General features: G+C 45.9%; 1 protein-coding gene across 4 annotated transcripts in view; it reads right to left on the bottom strand.

The window, feature by feature from the left end:
• The window catches only part of atp13a2 (ATPase cation transporting 13A2), a 96,135-nt gene extending 83,135 nt beyond the window's left edge, over positions 1 to 13,000 (bottom strand). For all 4 annotated transcript variants that reach the window (XM_069918923.1, XM_069918924.1, XM_069918925.1 and 1 more), the window contains exon 1: positions 12,978 to 13,000. In XM_069918923.1, coding sequence (XP_069775024.1) covers positions 12,978 to 12,987 — 10 coding nt within the window. In that variant the 5' untranslated portion in view covers positions 12,988 to 13,000. The remainder of the gene's footprint in view (positions 1 to 12,977) is intronic.
• Positions 13,001 to 25,057: the final 12,057 nt, after the last annotated feature.

Genomic DNA, 25,057 nt, shown 5'->3' with positions numbered 1-25,057 from the left:
GGCAGATTTTTTTCATGACCGACCACCAGCTGCTGAACATAGTTAGCAATCTACAAATCTCCCAGGTAACGGCAGAGTCCAGGAACAGTGAGGTGGAAGTCAGAAGCCTTAAAGGGTCAGGACACCACCAAGGCCAAGGTAGGAAACATGGAGTGAGGGCCAGGATCCAAACAAGACTGGCAAATGTCCAGTCACTGGAGAATAAAATTGACAACCTGAGGGCAAAGCTGCTTTATCAGAGACAGGTAAGACAAATCTCAGTTGTTTGCTGCACCAAGACCTGGCTAACAGAGAACACACCTGACACCGCTATCCTGCCAGACGGTTTCACCATTCACAGACTGGATCAGAACTCAGATTCTGGAAAAGAAAGAGGGAGTAAGTGTGTGCTTTTTCCTTAATACTGGGTGGTGCATGGACATTGGAATTGTGTTGACCTCCTACTCAACTGCCTTTTGCAAATCTTGTTTGAATGCAGACCCTTCTATCTACCCCAAGAGTTCTCATCTGTGGCCATTTTCACACTGACTAACCTGTAAATTGGCCATTCAATGAATTGGTTAAAGAGCACTGGACCACTGTTAACCAGTTCTCTGCGTCCTTTCACACTCACCATCAGACATTCCAGTGGAGAGTGGTGCCTATCCTTCACTGGTGATGTGTCAAGCGATGGCTCTGCCCATACAGCCATTTCTCTGCTGCACGGAATTCTGGGAAGGCAGGTCCACCATCTCTCTCTCTCGATCTCTGCGACTTTCCCAGTCTGCTACCAATTTCCTACGGTCCTTTATAAATTCACAAAGATCGGTACGACAGAGGCTGAAGGGCTTGTACTGTGCTGGACATATGCTTAATTATGTTATAATTAGGCATGATTAATTTTGTTTAAATACAAATTCATAATACATTGATCAGGATTTTGTAAATTGAATACAAAGTTTATAACTTTTTAATCTTTTGTTTCCTTCACATTCCTGCACTCATGCAAAAACGTCATTTAACGTCATTTAATGCATCACTACTTTGTCCCTGGATAGTCCATGTCCCTTTTCACACTGGGCTAATCAGCACGCAGGTGTCAGATGACCCCAGGAATGAAATACCCTACCGAGGCAGTCCATCCCCGAGGTGATTTGACTCTTGTGTGCTGATTTGCGAGCATTTACACTGGCCCCTTAACCAGTATATTGGCCGTTCATTACTAGGATAAGGTGCCAGTCACCGGAGTTTATATCCCTCCCGATGGTGATTATAAAAATCTCTTGTGGAGCTGCATAATACAGTCAGTAAACAAATGTCGGCCCAGCCTGATGCACTACAAATCTTAGACAGAGGCTTTAACCAGGCCTGGGTCAAGAAAACCTTGCCCAATTACCACCAACATATAACCTGCTGCACCAGAGATTCCACCACACTCAATCACAGCTACACCAAGATAAGGAAGGCCTACCATTCTTCCCCGAGTCTGCATTTTGACAACTTGGATCACCTGACTGTACTCCTTCTGCCTTCATACAGGCAGAGCCTAAAAAGAGAGGCTCCAAAGATCAGGACAGCTAGAAGGTAGTCACAGGAGGTTGAAGAACAGTTACAGGACTTACTCGAGTGTCAGTAGATTGGGTGGTGTTCAAGGACTCAGGTGAGAATCTGAACTGTGACACTAGGGCCATCACAGACTTTATCAAAACAGCTGTATAACCATATAACCACTTACAGCACAGAACAGGCCAGTTCGGCCCTACTAGTCCATGCCGTAACAAATCCCCACCCTCCTAGTCCCACTGACCAGCACCCGGTCCATACCCTTCCAGTCCTCTCCTATCCATGTAACTATCCAGTCTTTCCTTAAATGTAACCAATGATCCCGCCTCGACCACGTCTGTCGGAAGCTCATTCCACATCCCTACCACCCTTTGCGTAAAGAAATTTCCCCTCATGTTCCCCTTATAATTTTCCCCCTTCAATCTTAAACCATGCCCTCTAGTTTGAATGTCCCCCACTCGTAATTGAAAAAGCCTATCCACATTTACTCTGTCTGTCCCTTTTAAAATCTTAAACACCTCTATCAAGTCCCCCCTCAATCTTCTACGCTCCAGAGAAAAAAGCCCCAGTCTGCACAACCTTTCCCTGTAACTCAAACCTTGAAATCCTGTCAACATTCTCATGAATCTTCTCTGCACTCTCTCTATTTTGTTTATATCTTTTCTATAATTTGGTGACCAAAACTGTACACAGAACTCCAAATATGGCCTCACCAATGCCTTGTACAATTTCATCATAACCTCCCTACTCTTGAATTCAATACTCCGATTTACGAAAGCCAACATTCCAAATGCCTTCTTCACCACACCATCTACCTGAGTATCAGCCTTGAGGGTACTATTTACCACAACTCCTAAATCCCTTTGTTGCTCTGCACATCTCAATAGCCTATCATTTAATGCATATGACCTATTTAGATTTGCCTTTCCAAAATGTAACACCTCACACTCATCTGTATTAAATTCCATCAGCCATTTCTCAGCCCACACCTCCAGCCTTCCTAAATCACCTTTTAATCTACGGTAATCTTCCTCACTATCCACACCACCACCAATCTTTGTATCATCCGCAAACTTGCTTATCCAATTCTCCACTGTAGACGAGTGCATTTCCATGAAATCATGCAGTTTTCCCGAACCTGAATTCCTGGATGGACAATGAAATTTGGAACCTTTCTGAGAGCCAGTCCAGAGATCCAGATCAATACAGAAAGAGCAGGTATGACCTGTGGAAAGCTATCTCCCGGATGAAGTGGAGATTCCGGATAAAAATGAAAATCGGACACCCGATAGCTGTGGCAGGGCCCAAATGCCATAATCTGCTTCAAAACCAAATCCAGTGAAGTAGCAGACGGCAAGGTTTCACTCCAAGAGGAACTCAATAGTAACGAAGAACCACTCCTCCGCACCCTGATAAGATCCCATCTTGACTGAATTAGAGCTGAACATCTCCTCCACAATCTCCATCAGTACCAGAGCAGTGCTGCCTTCAGGAGAGTGAATCGGAGGAAAGCATCTGGCCCGGACAGAGTACTTGGCAGAGTATTAATAATCTGTGCTGACCAACTTACCAATAGATTCACTAATATCTCACTCCAGCAGGGCGTGGTACCCATCTATTTCTAACAGGTGGCAAAATATACCAGTGCCAAAGAAGACTGTAGTAACCTGCCTTAATGACTATTGACCAGTAGGACTTACATTAACGGTGATGAAGTGTTTTGAAAAGCTAGTGTTGAAGCAGATCAGCTCCTGTCTGAATGGTCACATGGATATGTTCCAGTTTTCCCATTGTAGCAACAGGTCTATGGCAGATGCCATCTCACCGGCTCTACACAAAGCCCTGGAACACCTGGACTGTAAACATCCATTCATTAGGATGCTCTTTATCAACATTTAATGCCATCATCCCTTCAAAACTAATCAAAAATTCCAAGATGTGGGTCTAAACACCATACTGTATAATTGGATCATGAATTTCCTCACCTCCAGACCCTAATCAGTGAGGATTGGCAAGAACATCTCCTCCACAATCTCCATCAGTACCAGAGCACCACAGGGCTGCATTCTTAGTCCCCTGCTATACTCACTTTACACCTACCACTTGGTGGCTCAGTACATTAATAACCCCATTTACAAATTTACTGATGACGCCACGATAGTGGGTTTATATGAAATGTGATGAGTCAGTCATCAAAAGTAAGGAGGTGATTGTTGACTTCTTGGAAGGGAAGCTAGATGTATACAATTCAGTGATCAATGGGGGAATCAAGAGGTGGAGAGGGTGAACAAATTTAAGTTCTTGGGAGTCACTGTCTAGGAGTATATTTCCTGGACCCAACACACTAATAGCGTCATGAAGAAAGCTCATAGGCGCCCCTATTTCCTCAGGAGTTTGCAGAGGTTGCAAATTTCTACAAACATGAGGTAGAAAATATGCTGACTGGCATGGGGAGACCAATACCTCTGAGCGCAAAGCACCCCGAAAGGCAGTGAACACAGCCCAGGACATCACAGGGAAAACCCTCCCCACTATTGAGTACATCTAGAGTGAATGCTGCTGTCGGAGAGCAGCAGCAATCATCAAGGACCCACACCACCCAGCACATGCTCTGTTCTCGCTACTACCATCAGGAAGGAGGTATCGGTGCCAGAAGACTCGCACCACCAGGTTCACGAACAGACTCCTCAACAAACTCAATCAGGGACTCATTTAAGGACTCTTACTTTTACACTTCATTGATTTTTATTCTCTCTGTATTGCACAGTTTGTTTACATTCATTATCTGTTTACATTTCTTTATTTGTTTATATCTATACACTGTACAGTTTCTTTTTGCACTACCAATAAGTGGTAATTCAACCGCGCCCCCAGGAAAAGAATCTCTGGGTTGTATGTGATATTATGGATGTACTCTGACAATAAATCTAAATTCTAATCTGAAAATTTTTATCATTTGTTGGTGCCAATTTCCAGCTTTCTTATCCCTCCATGAAAACTTAAATGTTCGCATTCCACACAGCTATATTACAACTGCAAAAGACCTTGGCTTTAGTAAGTTTGAAAACTACCATACAAGACCAACAAACTAAAAAATATGAAGATGGACAACAAATTCCAGTGCCCTACACAAAGGAAACAGTGAAAATGCTGTCAGATTCACATTGCTCTTCCATTAACTTAATATGCAAATATATTTCAATGTCACCTGTAATCAAGGCTTTGAGCCTATCATACTTGGGCATGCCTTAAACGCCACAAATCAGGCAAAACATTTAACTTGTCAGGAAGTCGCAACTTCCTGAGAAGACTGAAGCAAACAAGGCTGCTGGCCAACATCTGTCAACATTCTATGAGCTCTATCGAGAGCCTTCTGGCAGGCGACATCACAGTGTGGTACATAGTTACAGAAAAATGGAGCAGAAGTCAATCCACAGAACCAACAGAGTGACAGAGAGGATCACTGAAGTCTCTCTCCCCCTCCCCACCATTGACATGATCTACTGGGATCGTTGTCAGAAGAGGGTGTGAAAAATAATTGAGGACCCTTCCACCCTGCACAGACCATCTTTCAGCTGCTCCCATTGAGAAAGAGATACAGGAGGATCAGCGTCAGCATGACCAGGCTGAGGAACAGCTTCTTTACACGGGGAGCGAGAATGCTGAACAACTAAATGAACTGCTCACTCTAACCATCTGGGACTCTTGTATTCATGAAACAATATTTATTTGTTTACATGAATACTTGTTCTGCATATGTATTATTCGTCTGTATATGTGTTATGACTGGTTGTTTGTCTGAACGTTTCGCACCAAGGACCAGAGCATGCTGTTTTCTCAGGTTGTACTTGTACCATCAAATGACAATAAACTTGACTGACCAAGGTCACAATAAAGCCAGGAAAAAAGAGACAATTATAGAACATTTTTCACACCTTGCATTTTCCCAAAAATTAAACATGCAGACCCCTGTTCTAATGTAGGTAATGCAGCAGCCAAATTGTGCAGTTTTCCAAACAGCAGGAAGATAATTAAAAGATAATTTGCCTTAGAGATGTTAGTCATCTAAATATTGACTATGACTCAAAGGTAACTTCCCTCCCCTTTCATGAAAGCCAGAGCCTCAATCTAAATATGGCACCATTAACAATAAAATACTTATGGTAGTTTACAAAAGTTCTACTGACTGAAACACAGCAGACACCCAATTAGGAACTGCTGCTCCTCTGTTTGAGGTAACCCTGTTTACATTTATATTTCAGCCTAGATTATAAATGGTGCAAAATTTGGATATTCAGTGAAAGAATGATATGGTTGGTGTCAAATTTTAATCTACCACAAAAGCTTAAAATAAACCGAGGTTTTTAAATAAAAATTAATTCAAGGGAAGTTTCTTTCAGTACATATAAACTGAGCTATTATTGAAGATTACGACTAATTATGCGATATAAAATATTGTGTATCATATCAAGTTTTGCAATAATCTGTAATATAGGAATTTCTATGGAAATTTTCTCTGGCTTCCAGACAAGGCTTGGTATTTTTATTTAGATATACAGCACGGTAACAGGCCCACGCGTCCGTGCCACCCAATTTATCCCCAATTAACCTACACCCCGAGGGAACGTGTTTTTTTTTGAATGGTGGGAAGAAACTGGAGCCCCTGGAGAAAACCCACACAGACACAGGGAGAACGTACAAACTCCTTTTTTCAATATTTTGTTTATGATTTTCCAAAAGGTTATCAGTATTAATGTTAATAGTATCAGAATTGACTACAATTATCAATTTTATACCAAGTTTTCTGCAGAGTTCAAGCTCTTTCCGTCTCTCTCTCCCTCCCCCCACACCGTCAACACTTAACGATCCACAGAGACTTTGAAGACACTCACAATAAAGATGCGAAACATATCAGGGATTTATGGGTTTGTCACAGTACGACGGCAAGATTTCAAGCTACTTTCTTTTCTTGACCACCTAGTTGGGATGGGATGGATTTCCCCCCCCCCCCACCCCACCGATTGAGGAATAGATGGGGAAGGTAGGGCAGCGAGGCATGATGGTCCACAGTTTAAGTATGGTTGCCAAATTTTGAGAATGTATAAACACCTTGCAGACAGCATGGGATTTGAGCCCCAGTCCGGTCATTGAGTTGTACTAACTGCTAAGCCAACCGTGCCGGCCCCAAATACAAGATTAATTTCAGGTTGGTCAAGACAAATACCTAGAATTTCAGAAAGGAAAAGAAACAGATGCTGTGTCACACATGACCATTTTCTGGTCTGATAAATCACAAGTTCCTTTCTTCCTCTCAAACCCAATGGAACCCTCTTAGGAGGGAATGTCTGTAATTCAGGAGTCTGGAAAATCTTTGGCTTGGCTTCGCGGACGAAGATTTATGGAGGGGGTAAAAAAGTCCACGTCAGCTGCAGGCTCGTTTGTGGCTGACCAGTCCAATGCGGGACAGGCAGACACGATTGCAGCGGTTGCAAGGGAAAATTGGTTGGTTGGGGTTGGGTGTTGGGTTTTTCCTCCTTTGCCTTTTGTCAGTGAGGTGGGCTCTGCGGTCTTCTTCAAAGGAGGCTGCTGCCCGCCAAACTGTGAGGCGCCAAGATGCACGGTTTGAGGCGTTATCAGCCCACTGGCGGTGGTCAATGTGGCAGGCACCAAGAGATTTCTTTAGGCAGTCCTTGTACCTTTTCTTTGGTGCACCTCTGTCACGGTGGCCAGTGGAGAGCTCGCCATATAATACGATCTTGGGAAGGCGATGGTCCTCCATTCTGGAGACGTGACCCATCCAGCGCAGCTGGATCTTCAGCAGCGTGGACTCGATGCTGTCGACCTCTGCCATCTCGAGTACCTCGACGTTAGGGGTGTGAGCGCTCCAATGGATGTTGAGGATGGAGCGGAGACAACGCTGGTGGAAGCGTTCTAGGAGCCGTAGGTGGTGCCGGTAGAGGACCCATGATTCGGAGCCGAACAGGAGTGTGGGTATGACAACGGCTCTGTATACGCTTATCTTTGTGAGGTTTTTCAGTTGGTTGTTTTTCCAGACTCTTTTGTGTAGTCTTCCAAAGGCGCTATTTGCCTTGGCGAGTCTGTTGTCTATCTCATTGTCGATCCTTGCATCTGATGAAATGGTGCAGCCGAGATAGGTAAACTGGTTGACCGTTTTGAGTTTTGTGTGCCCGATGGAGATGTGGGGGGGCTGGTAGTCATGGTGGGGAGCTGGCTGATTGAGGACCTCAGTTTTCTTCAGGCTGACTTCCAGGCCAAACATTTTGGCAGTTTCCGCAAAGCAGGACGTCAAGCGCTGAAGAGCTGGCTCTGAATGGGCAACTAAAGCGGCATCATCTGCAAAGAGTAGTTCACGGACAAGTTTCTCTTGTGTCTTGGTGTGAGCTTGCAGGCGCCTCAGATTGAAGAGACTGCCATCCGTGCGGTACCGGATGTAAACAGCGTCTTCATTGTTGGGGTCTTTCATGGCTTGGTTCAGCATCATGCTGAAGAAGATTGAAAAGAGGGTTGGTGCGAGAACACAGCCTTGCTTCACGCCATTGTTAATGGAGAAGGGTTCAGAGAGCTCATTGCTGTATCTGACCCGACCTTGTTGGTTTTCGTGCAGTTGGATAATCATGTTGAGGAACTTTGGGGGACATCCGATGCGCTCTAGTATTTGCCAAAGCCCTTTCCTGCTCACGGTGTCGAAGGCTTTGGTGAGGTCAACAAAGGTGATGTAGAGTCCTTTGTTTTGTTCTCTGCACTTTTCTTGGAGCTGTCTGAGGGCAAAGACCATGTCAGTGGTTCCTCTGTTTGCGCGAAAGCCGCACTGTGATTCTGGGAGAATATTCTCAGCGACACTAGGTATTATTCTATTTAGTAGAATCCTAGCGAAGATTTTGCCTGCAATGGAGAGCAACGTGATTCCCCTGTAGTTTGAGCAGTCTGATTTCTCGCCTTTGTTTTTGTACAGGGTGATGATGGTGGCATCACGAAGATCCTGAGGCAGTTTACCTTGGTCCCAACAAAGCTTGAAAAACTCATGCAGTTTGGCATGCAGAGTTTTGCCGCCAGCCTTCCAGACTTCTGGGGGGATTCCATCCATACCTGCTGCTTTGCCACTTTTCAGTTGTTCGATTGCCTTATATATCTCATCCAGGGTGGGAACCTCATCCAGCTCTAGCCTTAGGGGCTGTTGAGGGAGCTGGAGCAGGGCGGAATCTTGGACTGAGCGGTTGGTACTGAAAAGAGATTGGAAGTGTTCTGACCATCGGTTGAGGATGGAGATCTTGTCGCTGAGGAGGACTTTGCCGTCTGAGCTGCGCAGCGGGCTTTGGACTTGGGGTGAGGGGCCGTACACAGCATTTAGAGCCTCGTAGAAACCCCTGAAGTCGCCAATGTCCGCGCTGAGCTGTGTTCGTTTGGCGAGGCTAGTCCACCACTCATTTTGGATCTCCCGGAGTTTGCGCTGAAGATGGCTGCATGCGCGACGGAAGGCTTGTTTCTTCTCTGGACAGGACGGCTTTGTAAGGTGAGCCTGGTGGGCAGCTCGCTTCTTTGCCAGCAGCTCCTGGATTTCCTGGCTGTTTTCGTCAAACCAGTCCTTGTTTTTCCTGGAGGAGAAGCCCAGTACCTCTTCAGTGGATTGCAGTATGGTAGCCTTCAACTGATCCCAGAGGGTTTCAGGGGACGGGTCCGTGAGGCGGGTTGCAACGTCGAGCTTTGCTTTGAGGTTTGCCTGGAAGTTTCCTCTCGCTTCGTCTGACTGCAGTTTTCCAACATTGAACCTCTTTCTGGGGGCTTTATTGTTCCTGGGCTTTGGCTTGAAGTGAAGGTTGAGCTTGCAGCGAACCAGCCGGTGGTCAGTGTGGCATTCCGCGCTAGGCATGACCCTGGTGTGGAGCACATCTTGTTTGTCACTTTCTCGCACCAGGATGTAGTCCAGGAGGTGCCAGTGTTTGGATCGGGGATGCATCCAGGTGGTCTTAAGGCTGTCCCTCTGCTGAAAAAGGGTGTTTGTAATGACAAGCCGCTGTTCTGCGCAGAGCTCCAACAGGAGGCGCCCATTGTCGTTGCACTTGCCGACGCCATGCTTGCCCAGGATTCCTGGCCAGGTTTCTGAGTCTTTGCCGACACGAGCGTTGAAGTCGCCCAGGATGACAACCTTGTCGGCTGTAGGGGTACGTTGGATGAGGTTGCGCAGGTCGGTGTAGAACTTGTTCTTTTCTGCTGGTTCCGCCTGGAGGGTTGGAGCATAGACACTGATGAGGGTGATGTGACGCTTGTTTTGAAGTGGGAGTCGCATGGACATGATTCGGTCCGAGAGGCCTGTCGGAAGGTTTTCGAGTTTGGAGGCAATGAAGCTCTTGACCATGAAGCCTACACCAGATAGGCGTCGTTCATCCGAAGGCTTGCCAGACCAGTAGAGTGTGTAGCCCGCGCCGCGTTCTTGGAGGCTGCCTACATCTGCCAGGCGGACTTCACTGAGAGCGGCTATGTCGATGTCAAGTCTGAGGAGTTCATGTGCAATGAGGGCAGACCGACGTTCAGGTCGGTGGCTGTCAGTCTTGTCTAGCATGGTTCTGATGTTCCAGCATGCTAGCTTGAGTTTGTGAGCATCTTTTGAGGGGGAGGACGTGGAGGGGGAGGACGTGGAGGGGGAGGACGTGGAGGGGGAGGACGTGGAGGGGGAGGACGTGGAGGGGGAGGACGTGGAGGGGGAGGACGTGGAGGGGGAGGACGTGGAGGGGGAGGACGTGGAGGGGGAGGACGTGGAGGGGGAGGACGTGGAGGGGGAGGACGTGGAGGGGGAGGACGTGGAGGGGGAGGACGTGGAGGGGGAGGACGTGGAGGGGGAGGACGTGGAGGGGGAGGACGTGGAGGGGGAGGACGTGGAGGGGGAGGACGTGGAGGGGGAGGACGTGGAGGGGGAGGACGTGGAGGGGGAGGACGTGGAGGGGGAGGACGTGGAGGGGGAGGACGTGGAGGGGGAGGACGTGGAGGGGGAGGACGTGGAGGGGGAGGACGTGGAGGGGGAGGACGTGGACCTGTCCTCGGGCCTGCGCAAAGGAGCTTTTAGGTGGAGTGCAGTGCGCGCAGTACTGGCCCCACCCTTTACACCCATGGTTCGTGTGCCGTGGCCAAGCAAGCTGGGACGTGGCAGCGAGGTCCTTGGGTCGTAGGTTTTATATCGGAGTGGCCTTCTCCTATGCAGGTTTCTTTCCCGGGCTGGAGGGGCCTGCCTCCCCTCCTAGGTCGGTCCATATTGCCCGGACCGGGGCCGAGGCCGCCGCAGTTCACCCTGTGCCTGGACTGGGGCCACCGCCTCCCACTCCCTGCCCGGACCGGGGCCTCCGCCTGCCTCACTCGACCGAGGCCGGGGCCGCCGTCTCCCCCTTGCTCCTGCCCGTATCGGGGCCGCCGCCGTCTACCCTTCGCCCGGACCGGGGCCGGGGCCGCTGCTGCTCTCCCTGTGCCTGGACTGGGGCCGCCGCCTCCCACTCCCTGTCCGGACCGGGGCCTCCGCCTGCCTCACTCGACCGAGGCCGGGGCCGCCGTCTCCCCCTTGCTCCTGCCCGTATCGGCAGGAAAATAATGTCTGGAAATAATGTCTGGAAGTCTGGAAAATAATGGTCCACCGATTACAATAATAAACCTAACACCTCTAATTCCTGAAAATGATAATTTACAATTATCCTATTGAAATAGGAATCATTTACCCCAAAGTTTGAATTTTAGATGATCCGATAGAAAGATTTATCAGCACAGATAGTGTTGTAGTTGCTATTACAGCGCCAGCAACCGAGCTTCGAATCAGGAGCTGTCTGTAAGGAGTTTGTACCTTCTCCCAGTGTCTGCATGGATTTCCTCTGGGCGCTCCTGTTTCCTCCCACCCTTCAAAATGCACGGGGGGGGGGGGGGTTTAGTTAATGCGGATATTTGGGTGGCAATAGTTTGTGGGCTGAAAGGAACTGCTGCTGTGCAAAATTACATTTTGCTGCCGTATTTCAGGGTGGTTTTAAGTCGTGGGCTTTGCCAATGTATGGGCCACTATTCAAGAAACTGAAGCTTCGAATGATACATAAATTTGCCCAGTCAGAAACGTCAATAAGTGACTTCACTTAAAAAAAATCCCTAAGCTTCACCGTAAGCAGCAAGCAGAACCTGGTATCCAGACAACATGCTTCTGCACAAGGAAATTGGGATGTCAAGATGCTAAATGTAGACCCTTTCATTGTGTTCCAAACACACACTTTAAACATAAACAAACAAAAGAGCACAAAATAAAGATCTGCCAATTTGAGAGGGGAAATTAAATCACCAGAAGATTGTAGCACACAGATTAGGCCAAAGATGATACATTTATGGAAATAGTATGGACTGAGGTTATGATTAACTTGAAGAATTTAAATTCAGTAGAAGGGAAGGATGGAAATGCAGAGAATGGGGGTGGGGATAAGCAAGGGAATACCAATTCTGGCTATGGACATTTTGCCTACAAGAAAACAACAAAATATCGATTGATCAGATACCCTATTCTCCAGAGTAAGATTCTGATAGTAATTCCAAGAGAGATATGGATTGATAATTGGTAACGCAAGGACAATATGAAAGAAAACAAAGAGTTGAACGGTAGGGGGTTCTTTCCAGATCCTTTTATGCTGGAGGAAAAGAGATCGAGGTGCAGTCTCCAAACAGACAGCATCAATATCAACCTCCAATTTCCATTTATTCCCTCTCCTGATCTCTCTCTCTCCCTACTCCTTTCCACCAACTCTCCACCCCCTTCCTTCTAACCCTCCCTTCCTCCACTTCTGAGCTGCTTTCCCCTACCCTCCCAGCTCCCGCCTGTTACCCATTACCTCCACCTTTGTTTAAAGATAAAATTCAAGCGTATTCCCAGAGCCCCTTTTAACTTCTCAGGGATGCTGCCCAGTTTCTCCAACACACTTGGATATTTGCTTGGAAGCTATTTGCAATCAAAACACACAACTTTACACCTCAGGTACCTCAATAATTACAACGGAATCCAAAATAACCTCAAAGCCAGCTCTCAGTCACTTGAATTCTTCGCTCCCTAACGACCCATTTCAGTGCCCAAGAAGATGGGTTGCTATAAAAAGTCCTTTGCAATCCCAACTTCCTCAGATGGCAATGAAGAATGCTTTGAAATCAGTGAGCAATGGTCTGTTTACTAGTGAAGAGCCCCCCTTCTGGATAGAATCAGGGCCGGGGATCCCTGCAGAGGGATCACTGCATATGGAGCACAGAGGCTTGGGGGGGGGGGGGAATCCCCCCCGCCGCCGCCGCCGCCGCCGCCGCCTTCCACCAGCTCCCGGCGACCCCACTGGACAACACTGTTCGGGGGAGGGGACGAGAAAAACCGGGCGGTTTCCGAGCCGCCAGCGACCGGGAGGACAATCCAGCCGTCCTACCTGCATCCATCCTCGGGCCGACGTCACCGCGCGAGCTCGACGTCACCGCGCATGCGTTGGGAGGGCGGGGGCTGTCTTAATGTTGGCACGGTGACCAATCAAGTTCCCTTCGCTGCTCAATCAAGAGGGACCTGTATTAATTAGGGATCGTGCACTGCTTCCAAATACTATACTCAGAACTCCAGCTGTAGAATGTAACTGGGGGCAACAAATTACCAATGTACCGTATTAGGGGGGGGGGCATCGCTAAGATACAGTATTGGAAGGGGGGGCTGGGTGGGGTGTCGCCACTGTACCTTATTGGGGGCATCGCCGGTGTACCACGTGAGGGGGCACCGCCAATATACGGTGTGAGGGGGGCATCGCCAATATACCGCGTAAGGGGGCATCGCCAATGTACGGTGTGAGGGGGGCATCGCCAATGTACAGTGAGGAGGCATCGCCAATGTACGGTGTGAGGGGGGCATCGCCAATGTACAGTGAGGAGGCATTGCCAATGTTCGGTGTGAGGGGGGCATCGCCAATGTACAGAGAGGAGGCATCGCCAATGTACGGTGTGAGGGGGCATCGCCAATGTACAGTGAGGGGGCATCGCCAATGTACGGTGTGAGGGGGGCATCGCCAATGTACGGTGTGAGTGGGCATCGCCAATGTACAGTGAGGAGGCATTGCCAATGTACGGTGTGAGGGGGCATCACCAATGTACAGTGAGGGGGAATTGCCAATGTACAGTGTGAGGAGGGCATTTACCTCTTTTCCTTTGCATTCAATTATCCAACCAATAAACCCACAAGCCTGTAATGGTCAGATATTGGCTCCATGACAGCTGTTAGAGCTCCTGCCCAGCAGCTCCAATAAGATCACATAAATGGGATTGCTTGTTGTCCTTGTGACTGCATGAGTTTTCCCCAGGTGCTACAGTCTCCCCACATGTCTCAAAGCTGAAATGATGGCTGAAAATGACTTCCTACCTTCATGCAAGTGGCAAAATCTGTGGGAATTTAACATGAATGCAGGGATATAAAGATTATGGGAAAAAATTGGTGTGGGGATGGGATTCCTCTATAAACTACCAGGGTCTCAATGGGCTGAAATTTCCTCCTATGGTTTCAGGAAGTAAAAATAAAGCATTTCCATTCCCTGGACTCAATGTGCCCATGAAATCAACCCCTATTCCCCTCCAGCCTATTCACATAAAGTCTGACTTAATTATTTCAGTATGTGTCAACATTCAGTACCAGATGAGCAAAATTTTCTGTATGTGAATATGGGAAACAAAATTCCATGATCTTTTGCCCCATAACAAACTGCCTTCCCAACACATCAACCCTGCTGCTCTCAAACTCTAACCCAGTAGTTCTTAACCTTTTTTCTTTCCACTCACATACCACTTTAAGTAATCCCTATGCCATAGGTGCTCTGTGATTAGTAAGGGATTGCTTAAGGTGGTATGTGGGTGGAAAGAAAAAGTTTGAAAACCACCGGTTTAAATCGGACCCAATTGACTTGTTATATGAACGGTTTCATAACTTCAAAGGAAATGGCCCAATGACAATTTTTCTCAAGCAAACTATTTCAATAACAATTGGGTCTAGAGCAGTGATTCTCAACCTTTTTTCCCCATGGTATAACAGGAAACATACCCTGCATGGGTAGAGCATTGGCTGATGGAAGCAGAGAGATGGAATACAGGGATTATATTTCTGGTTGGCTGCCAGTTGCTAGTCACATTCCACAGGGCTTGGCATTGGGGGAACTTCTTTTTATATTGTATCTAGATTTTGGAATGAAAGGCTTCGTGGCCAAGTTTGCAGATGATGCGAAGGTAGGTGATGGAGCAGGTCATGTTGAGGATACAGGGAGGCTGCAGAAGGACTTTGACAGATTTGGACAATGGGCAGAGAAGTGGTAAGTGAAATACAATGTTGGAAAGTGTACAGCTATGCACTTTGATAGAAGAAATAAACAGGCTATTTTCTAAATGAGAAGAAAATTGATTGGGACTGGGGTTTAAATCCCATGCTGTCTGCAAGGAGTTTGTATGTTCTTCTCGTGTTTCCGTGGGTTTTCCCCGGAGACTCCAGTTTCCTTCACCATCCAAAATGTACCAGGGGTGTATGTTAATTGAGTGGCATGGGCTTGTGGGACTAAATGGCCTGTTACCGTACTGTATGTCTAAAATTTTTAAAAATCTAATTTACAACTCGAGGACATGGGTTTAAGCAAGTGGGAAAAGAATTAAAGGGGCAGCATTTTCACACAGAAAGTGGTGGGTGTAGTGAACAAGGAGATGGTAGAGGTGAGTACCACATGGCCCCAGGCCATTCAGCCCATCTGATTCATGCTGGCCAAGATACTTTCCTGAGTTAGTCCCATTTGCCTACATCTGGCCCATATCGTTCTAAATCTTTCCTATCCGTTTACCGGTCCAAATGTCTTTTAAATATTATAATTGTACCTGCTCCCACTGCCTCTGGTGGCTTGTTCCATAAATCTTCACCGTGAAAATGTTACTCCCCCATCCCCCAAGTCCCTTTTAAATTTTTTCTTCTCTCTTTAATCATATACCCTCTAAATTTAGATTTCCCCAAACCTGCGATTAAAAACCACAACTACCCAGCCTCATAATTTTATAAATCAGTGTAAAATCTCCCCCAAAGAAAATGGGCAGAATGGTTAGCGCAGCACTGTTACAGCACCAGTGTCCCGGGGTCGAATCTGGTACTGTCTCTAAGGAGTTTGTTTGTTCTCCCTGTGACTGCATGAGTTTCTTCCGGGTGCTCCGGATTCCTCCTACCCTTCAAAATGTAAGTTGTGTTAATTAAGTGTAATTGGGTGGCACAGGTTTAGAGACTGGTAGGATGAGTTACTGACCTGAATGTTTAAATTAACAATTAAACACAGTCCCTGATGATCCAGTTTCTCCTGGTATCTCAAGCCCAGTAATTGCAACATCATTCTTTCTGCACCTTCTCCAGTTTAATCCCATCTTTTCTTCAGTACAGCAACCAGAAACACACACAATACTCCAAGTGAAGTAAAGGCAAAGCCAGACAAACTCAGCAGGTCAAACTGTGTAATTTAAACAGCAAAGATAAAGATGCAGAACCAATGTTTCAGGTTGAGCCCTTCATCAAGGTATGAGCAAAATGTCGGCAGGTCCCTGAACAATATGATGGGAGGAGGGGCAGGGCACAGTCCCACAGGCAGGAGGTAATAGATGAATAAGGGAGGGAGGGCAGACCAGCAAACAGGGGGGGATGGCTCTGTGACTGGAGAGGGAAGGGGGTGGAGAGCTGGAAGAAAGAAAATAGAGGGAAAGGGGAGGGAAGGAGAACAGAGAGTAGGCTAGCAGAATCTGGAGAAGTAAATGTTAATGCCATCTGGTTGGAGAGGGTCCAGACAGAAAATCAAGTGTTGCTCTTCCAGTTTGCAGGTGGTCTTGGTGGGGCCATGGATGGACATGTCAGCATGGAAGCAGGGCATGAATTTGAAGTGGTTGGCCACTGAGAGGTCCCTGTGACTCATGTGGACAGAGCAAAGATGCTCAGTGAAGCGATCTTCCAGTCTGCGCCCAATCTCTCCAATGTAGAGAAGGCCACAGAGGGAGCACTGGATGCAGTAGATAACTCCCATGGATACAGTAAAGTGTTGCTTCACTTGAAAGGATTGTTTGGGGCCCCAAATGGTGGTGAGGAATAATACTCCAAATGAAGTCTCACCAATGTCTTGTACAAGATGTCCCAACCCATATAGTTATTGCTCCATTCAATGAAACCATGCATGCTAAATGCCTGCCCCACCACCTTGTCTACCTGTGCAGCCACGGTTTGGGAACTAAGTGCTTAAACTCCTCTGCTCTACAAACCCACCCCACCACAGCCCCCCCCCCCCCCCACTCCAGGGTCTTGTCCAAAAGACATGAGGTCTCCAAGTAGGAGGTTAATCTTGAAAATCTACGGATGTTGGGGGTTAAGTGCAATACCCAAAGTGCTGGAGAAACTCAGCATCCATAGGAAGTAAAAGGGTAACCGACATTTTGGGCTCAGGCCCAACTATTGGTTACCTTGACTTCCTAGGGAGGCTGAGACATACTTTCACTTCCCACCCCAGATCCCTTTACAAATCCCTCCAGAAGTGGCTTCAACTCTGCTTCCTTTTCCTCATTTATGATGCTGTTGGAATGCTGTCAAAGCATTTGGCATCAGCATTTATTTTAATAATATGCCAGTAAAATGCCTCAAGATGTTTTAAAATATGTTACAACATTAAGTACAGTAACTGTTATAAAAAGATTATGATGTACCTTACCTTGACGAAGAAGCTCTGGACTATATATGTTTGCCTCCTTTGGTCACTGTGGGACCTGCTGAGTTTCTCCAGCACCTTTGAGTATTAACCTTTGAGAACGATCACAGGGTCTGTAGACTTTCTTGTTTCACCGCATAATGTATCACTACATGGAGGAAACATTCATCCGACTGTTCACCTGTGTGGATTCTCAATAGTTTGATTTGGGGATTATCAAACATGTACATCAATTGGAACACATAAAAGGTGCAACTGACTGCACAGAACTAAACCTGGACCTTGTGCACCCCCTGGTGGTTGAGAATTATTCTTTAGGCTCCTGTGTGATCCTATGTGATTGATGGAGAATTAAGTGGGAAAAGAACTAAAGGGGACCCGAGGGGCAGCATTTTCACACAGAAAGTGGTGGGTGTAGTGAACAAGGAGATGGTAGAGGTGAGTACCACATGGCCACAGGCCCTTCAGCCCATCTGATCCATGCTGGCCAAGACACTTTCCTGAGTTAGACCCATTTGCCTACATCTGGCCCATATCGTTCTAAATCTTTCCTATCCGTTTACCGGACCAAATGTCTTTTAAATATTATAATTGTACCTGCTCCCACTGCCTCTGGTGGCTTGTTCCATAGACCTTCACCGTGAAAATGTTACTCCCCCATCCCCCAAGTCCCTTTTAAATTTTTTCTTCTCTCTTTAATCATATACCCTCTAAATTTAGATTTCCCCAAACCTGCGATTAAAAACCACAACTACCCAGCCTCATAATTTTATAAATCAGTGTAAAATCTTCCAGAGATGGGGATGAAATTTATCAGCATGCCTTTTATGAAGAGGTAGAGGGCATGCAATGGGAGATTAATTCGAACTACATAGTGGTAGGAAATGAGGGAGTGGCCGCTACAGTGGCACTGACATCTGAGCAGCTGGAGTGGTATGTGATGGCCAGTGAGGCCATTCCTCATGTCACTCTTGCAATTGGCACTAATTACCAGGCAAAAGATTTGGGACCGATGTGTCAGAACTTGATGTCCTTGAGGGACTGGTCAGATACTCAATTACCGACAGTTCAGTTCTCTCTATCTGGTCAGGCGTACAGGATTTTGTACCCTTCAAATGATCGGGTCCTCCTTGAGCATAGACAGATTAACGCTTGTATGGTAGAGAAAGGATGGATCATTCCAACTCTGCCCCTATGTTAGATTCTATCCCTGAGGACCTTTGGTCAGTGGGACCAGCAGACGTGGGTTTTTGCCAGCAAGTTGATCCCATAACATTTGAACTTTCAGATTATACTCCCATTTGGTAGAAACAGTATCCCCATAAACCCGAGGCTGAGGTGGGTCTGGCAGATACCATTGATGGCCTTATGTATTCAGGGGTGTTGGAACATTCGTGTTCAAGTTGGAATACACCCATCTTACCTGTTCCCAAACAGGACACGAGCAAATATCGGATGGCCCATGACTTAAGGCGCATTAATGGTATTGTGCGAACACCCACAGTTCCAGTATCGAACCCATATACCGCCATGACGGCTTTAACTCCAGACCACAAGTGGATCTCTTGTATAGATTTAGCGAATGCTTTCTTTTGTTTGCCACTGGCAGAACAGTTTAGAGATGTGTTTTCCTTTACGTATAGAGGTATAAAGTTACGTTATACTCGACTCCCGCAGGGCTTTATCTTATCCCCAGGGATTTTCAATCAGGTTTTGAGAGAACAGCTGGGTGGGGCTAGTACTACCAGGTGGGGTAGTTCTGATCCAGTACGTAGATGATATCTTATTGGCAGCACCTGAGCCTGTCTCCTGTTTGGAGGCCACAAAACTCCTGCTAGTGCAGCTGTTCAAGGCAGGTTTTAAAATCTCTCGTTTAAAGTTGCAATGTTATAGACAAGTGGTCTCCTTTTTAGGAAGAATGGTCTCAGCGAAAGGTACAGGGATATCCCCTGTGCATCGTACAGCGATACTACATCATCCAAAACCTAGGATAGTTAAGGAAATGCTTTCGTTTTTGGGTTTGACAGGTTATAGTAGGCAGTTTATCCCATCGTATGGTGAGTTGACACATCCACTGGGAACTTTGGTGAATGAGCAGGGGATGAGGAATCTGGGAGCTACACTTGATTGGACTGCACAGGCTGAGATGAGTTTTATTCTACTTAAGCAAGCTCTTACAACCGCTATAGATTTGGCGATTCCAAATTATAGACACCCTTTCTTTTTGGATGTTTCTGAAAAAGCACACACGATTATTGGTGTCCTTTTTCAGAAAAAAGGGGGTGGAAGATGTGTGCTCACGTATGTGAGTATAACACTAGGTCCGACTGAAGACAGACACCCACCATGCACGAGACATGCAGCGGGGGTAGCAAAGATTTTACAAAAGGTGGCACACATAGTGATGGGACATGCCCTGACGGTATTAACAACACACAGTATTGTAGCATTTGTGAGCTCGACAGCGTTTACAATGACATCACTGAGGCAGACGAGACTGGAAAAGATTCTGAATGCTCCAAATATTACATTTACCCATGAAGGCATTAATATGGCAGACAATATGGGAGAGGGAGAACCACACTGTTGTGAAAAGCGGGTTCTAAGGGATATTAAAATAAGACCTGATTTACAGGCTTCACCCTTGAGAGAACCAGATGAAACCTTATTTACAGATGGTTGTTGTTACAGACATCCCACGAACGGATTAAAAGCCGCCTATGCAGTAGTACGGAGAACCACAGAAGGATTTGAAGAAATTATTACAGGGACAGTGAGAGGAAAGGAGTCAGCACAACTGGCCGAACTACAGGGAATGATAGCAGCATTAGAATGGGCAGAAGGAAAGGAGGTAAATATATATACAGATTCGGCATATGTGGTAGGGACAATACAGGTTGAGCTGAGTCAATGGATTAGAAGTGGGTTTTTAACAGCAGCAAGGACCCCAATTAAACACGAGAAGGATGTTAGGAAATTGGCTGAGGCCCTCCTGAAACCAAGGACATTAGCAGTTATTAAACGTAAAGGTCATGATAAAACAGATATGATGGTAGCTCGGGGACCGTGTCTACCTGTCCCGCATCGGACTTGTCAGCCACAAACGAGCCTGCGGCTGACGTGGACATTTACCCCTCCATAAATCTTCGTCCGCGAAGCCAAGCCAAAGAAAGAATGAATTTAGAAGCCATACAGCCTGTTTTTCCCCAGATTATCAAAGGAAATGAATTGTTTCCTAATGCTTTCTAATTTAATCTTGTTTTCTTTTCCTTTCTGTTTTTTTTTAAAATTTGTAAAAAATATAACCATACCCAGTCCAATTAAATTATGCTATAATAGGACCTATCTCATGAGTTGCTTGTATTTTGGTATTTCACTGTCAAAACCTGAACTAGGATTGGCTCAGTTTTGATTTTAAAAGATGACTGAAAGCTTCGTAAAAGAGGAACATTGTAAGCAGGCCCTTTTAGGGTAGAGGGGGGTTGTTGGAAGTTGACTTAACGATCCAACATTTGGATCGCATAGGGGGATGGCGGATATGGCACGTGCCCTGGGTGCCATGATCCAACATTTGGATTGAACAGGGGGATGGCGGATATGGCACGTGCCCTGGGAGCCATGATCCAACATTTGGATTGAACAGGGGGATGGCGGATATGGCACGTGCCCTGGGAGCCATGATCCAACATTTGGATTGAACAGGGGGATGGCAGATATGGCATGTGCCCTGGGTGCCATTTGAGCGGGGGGGGCACCATTTAAAGGGGGGTGCTACTGAGCCAGCGCCACACCCCCCTCCCCCAGACCCAGTCACCCTTGCTTGTCCTCTCATTCTGTCCCAACTTATACAACGCAAATGCAACATGGCAGCCACCAAGACCTGCTCTTACGAGATCTCCTTGTCGCTGTTTATTTTGACTCATTGGCCACCCCTGCCATAGGAACTATTTTGCGTAGTTACGCCCCTTGAGACACCATTTTGATTTCCATAAAGGAATAAGATGTTACATAAAAGATCAGGACACATAATAAGAGTATAACAATTACAGTTCAGAAACAGGCCATCTTGGCCCCTCTAGCCACACTGATTTAAGTGATTTCCTCTAGTCCCACCTACCTGCTCCCTGCCCATAACCCTCCAATCTCCTCACATCCATGCACTCATCCAACCAAAATTGACCCTGCTGCAACCATCTCTTCCGGAAGGTCATTCCACTCAGCCACTACTCTCTGAGTGAAGAAGCTCCCTCTCATGTTACTTCTAAACTTTTGCCCCCTTGTTCCAATCTCATCTACCCTCAAGGGGAAGAGCCTATTAACATCTTCTCTGTCTATCCCCCTCATAGTTTTAAATACCTCTATCAAATCCCCCTCAACCTTCTACGGCTCCAAATGGGAACAAGATCTAAACATAAAGATAAAGAATGAAACATGGGAGAAGCTATGCTCCGGAACTATGAGAAATACAATAAACACGAGGTTACGCATGATACAATATAACTGGATACACAGGCTATACATCACACCTCAAAAGTTAAATAAATGGGACCCATCAGTATCAGACAGATGTTTTCGCTGTAAAAAGGAAACGGGAACAACAATTCATGCAATTTGGACATGTGAGAAAGTGGAAAAATTTTGGGAAGATCTAAACCAGATATTAAATAAAATCACAAAAAGCAATATACCAAAAAACCCAGAGATCTTCCTCCTAAGTAATATAAGAAACAAAGAATTTGGACTCGATTTGGATGGAGCACAAAAAAGATTTGTTATGATAGCCCTAGCTGTAGCAAAAAAATGTATTATGTCAGCCTGGAAATTAGAAGATAACTTGAGAATACAACAATGGTACATAGAAATGAATAAATGTATTCCATTAGAAAAAATAACATATAATTTAAGAAATAACATTACAATATTCGAACAAATATGGGAGCCATACATGAAACACAATAGAGAAATCCTACCGTGGACTTCCACCACCTAAAATGACAGAAGGAGAAGATAATGAAAAGAACTGACTCAGTAAAATTTCTTGTTTATTTTTATTAAGTGATGACATTGTTTAACGGGTTCAATGTATCTTATAGATTGAACTTTAAATAAATGGGGAAGGGAGGGAGGGAAGGGAGGGGGGAAAAGGGGGAGAAAACGACACTGTATATATTTAAGAAGAAAAATCTCTGTATGTATCTTGGTCAATATGGTTTATAGTGTGAAAAATAAAAATTTTTAAAAAAACCTTCTACGGCTCCAATGAATAAAGACCCAGTCTACTCAATCTTTCTCCGTATTCTAGATACTGCAATCCAGGCAACATTTTAGTAAAGAGTATGTGGTTTTGGATGTGATATATAACATTGGCTAACCAATGGACAACAGGGACTTGGGATAAATGAGTCATTTTCCAATGAACAATTAATAACTAGTGGAGTGCCACACTGTTGGAATCATATCAATTTATTAATCTATATTAATGACTCAAATGAAAAGACGATGTATTGTCGCCAAAAATTTGCCAATGAATCAAAGGTACGTAGGGAGCAAGTTGGGAAGAGGACACAAAGATCTTGCAAAAAGAGTGGATTAGATGACAGATGGAGTATAATGGGATTTTTAAAAAAATCTTATACACTTTAGAAGAAAGAATGAAAAAGCTAATTATTATTTACTTTGAGTGAGATTACAAAAGTATCTGGGGCCCTAGTACCTGAAGCACCAAAAGTTAGTTTGCAGGTAAAGACTAATAAGAACAGTAGCATTACACAGTGATTAGCCCTTCAAACACTCGATGTGTCCTTAAGATCATCCCTGGTCCAATCTCAACCTCACCAGTTTCCTACTCTTTCCCCATGTTCCAGGATACCCTTGAAGTTTGAATGTATGCAATGAATCTGTCTCCACCATCTGTGTGATGTGATAGAGAATCCCAAATGCCAGAACAGAACACAAAAATCTCCTCTTCCTATCTTGCACTAAAGTTCAGATAGAAATGAAAACAAACTGACTGTGTAAAACAGAGAGAGAAACAAAATCATAAACTACACAAGTAAGACGCCTTAAATGAGTCCCTGATTGAGTTTGTTGTTGAGAAGTCTGATGGTGGAGGGGGAGCAGCTGTTCCTGAAGCTGGTGGTGCAAGTCTTGTGGCACCTACACCTCTTTCCTGATGGTAGCAGTGAGAACAGAGCGTGTGCTGGGTGGTGTGGATCCCTGTTGATTGCTTCTGCTCCCTGATGGCAGTATTCCTTATAAATGTTCTCGATGGTGGGTAGGGTTTTGCCTGTGATGTCCTGGGTTGTGTCCGCTACCTTTTGCTCGGCTTTGTGCTCAGGGGCATTGGTGTTCCCATACCAGACCATGATGCAGCCGGTCAGCACACTTTCCACCACACATCTGTAGAAATTTGCCAGGGTTTCCGATGTTATACCAAACCGGCGCAAACTCCTGAGGCGTTGACGTACATTCTTCACGATGCCATTAGAGTGTTGGGTCCAAAGATCCTCTGAGATAATGACCTCTGAAACTCTGCACCCAAATTGTAGATAACCCACCCACAGAAATATCTCTCAGCGCCAATCCTGTCAATCCCTCTCAGAATCCTATATACACTCTATGGACCCAAATATTTTGGGGATGTGGGAGGAATCTGGAACATCAAGAGGAAACTCCTGGTGTCACAGGAAGAACATATAAACTTCACAGAGACAGGAGCCAAGGTCAGAATTGAACTGTGAGGGAGCAGCTCAACTAACTGCTCTTCGGAGTGACAGATACAACTACTGGTCTGAATGAGCTCCTTTTATATCTTGCAATATGATAAAATAGGGCAAGAAGAACTCCCAAGGGTCCTTGAGTGCTGAAGGCTCTCATCAGAGGTTTGGATCTGGACCTCGGGTGTCGATGGTTTGAACTGGAGTCTGTGAGGCTGCGGGAGCGCTGGAGGTGGATCCACGGACATTCAGGGTTTCTGATGGAACATTCTTTTGCTTCTCATTCTCCTAATGTTACGGGCACCGGGCAATGTTCATTGGTTGCCTGGCGGCAGAAAAAAAGTTGAAGTATATCATGTATATAACATTTTTAAAGTATTATTACATGACGATAAAAGGAATCTTTGAATAAACCTGGAGGAGCGTTCTGTTCTGGGATCTCACCTCATTGGATCAAGAAGTGGAAGGGCGTGTTGATAAGTTTCTGGGTGATGTGAATGGTGTAGTTCAATGTAAGAGCCACATACGATAAACTAAAGATGGTGAGGGCCACATGAAAAAAATGTGGCTATTCTTACATGCACATTTTGTTACCAAAAAATGTATATAAACATTAAGAAATAAAGAAAAGTAATAACAGTTATTCATGTATGTGGTTTTTAAACGGCTAATTTGTGTCAGTTTCAATAATCAAAAAGTACACATATACATACAAATATTTTCAAAATCCAGACCGACTTTCTGTAGAAATCTCTTCACAAGGAACCAGTACATGCTGCCTCATTAAATATATAGTAAGTTAGAATTTTGCATCGTAGGGGAATTAAGGCAGAGCTGGGTCCACAGCCAGATCAGCTGTGATCTCATTGAATGTGGGAGCAGGCTTGACAGGCCACATGGGCAACTCCTGCTCCTGTTTCTGATGTGCTCTCTTCGGGAATGCTGCTACCACTGGTCTCTGCAGGTACCGGCACCATTGCAGTGTCCACAGCCGAGTGCACGATGTGGGAAGCGATCCAATGTAAAGCTACCTCCCGCGGCAGGGCAAGACCAGGG

Source organism: Narcine bancroftii, chromosome 2, assembly GCF_036971445.1.
Source record: "Narcine bancroftii isolate sNarBan1 chromosome 2, sNarBan1.hap1, whole genome shotgun sequence".
Lineage (NCBI taxonomy): Eukaryota > Metazoa > Chordata > Chondrichthyes > Torpediniformes > Narcinidae > Narcine > Narcine bancroftii.
This window is presented reverse-complemented; position numbering and strand designations above follow the sequence as displayed.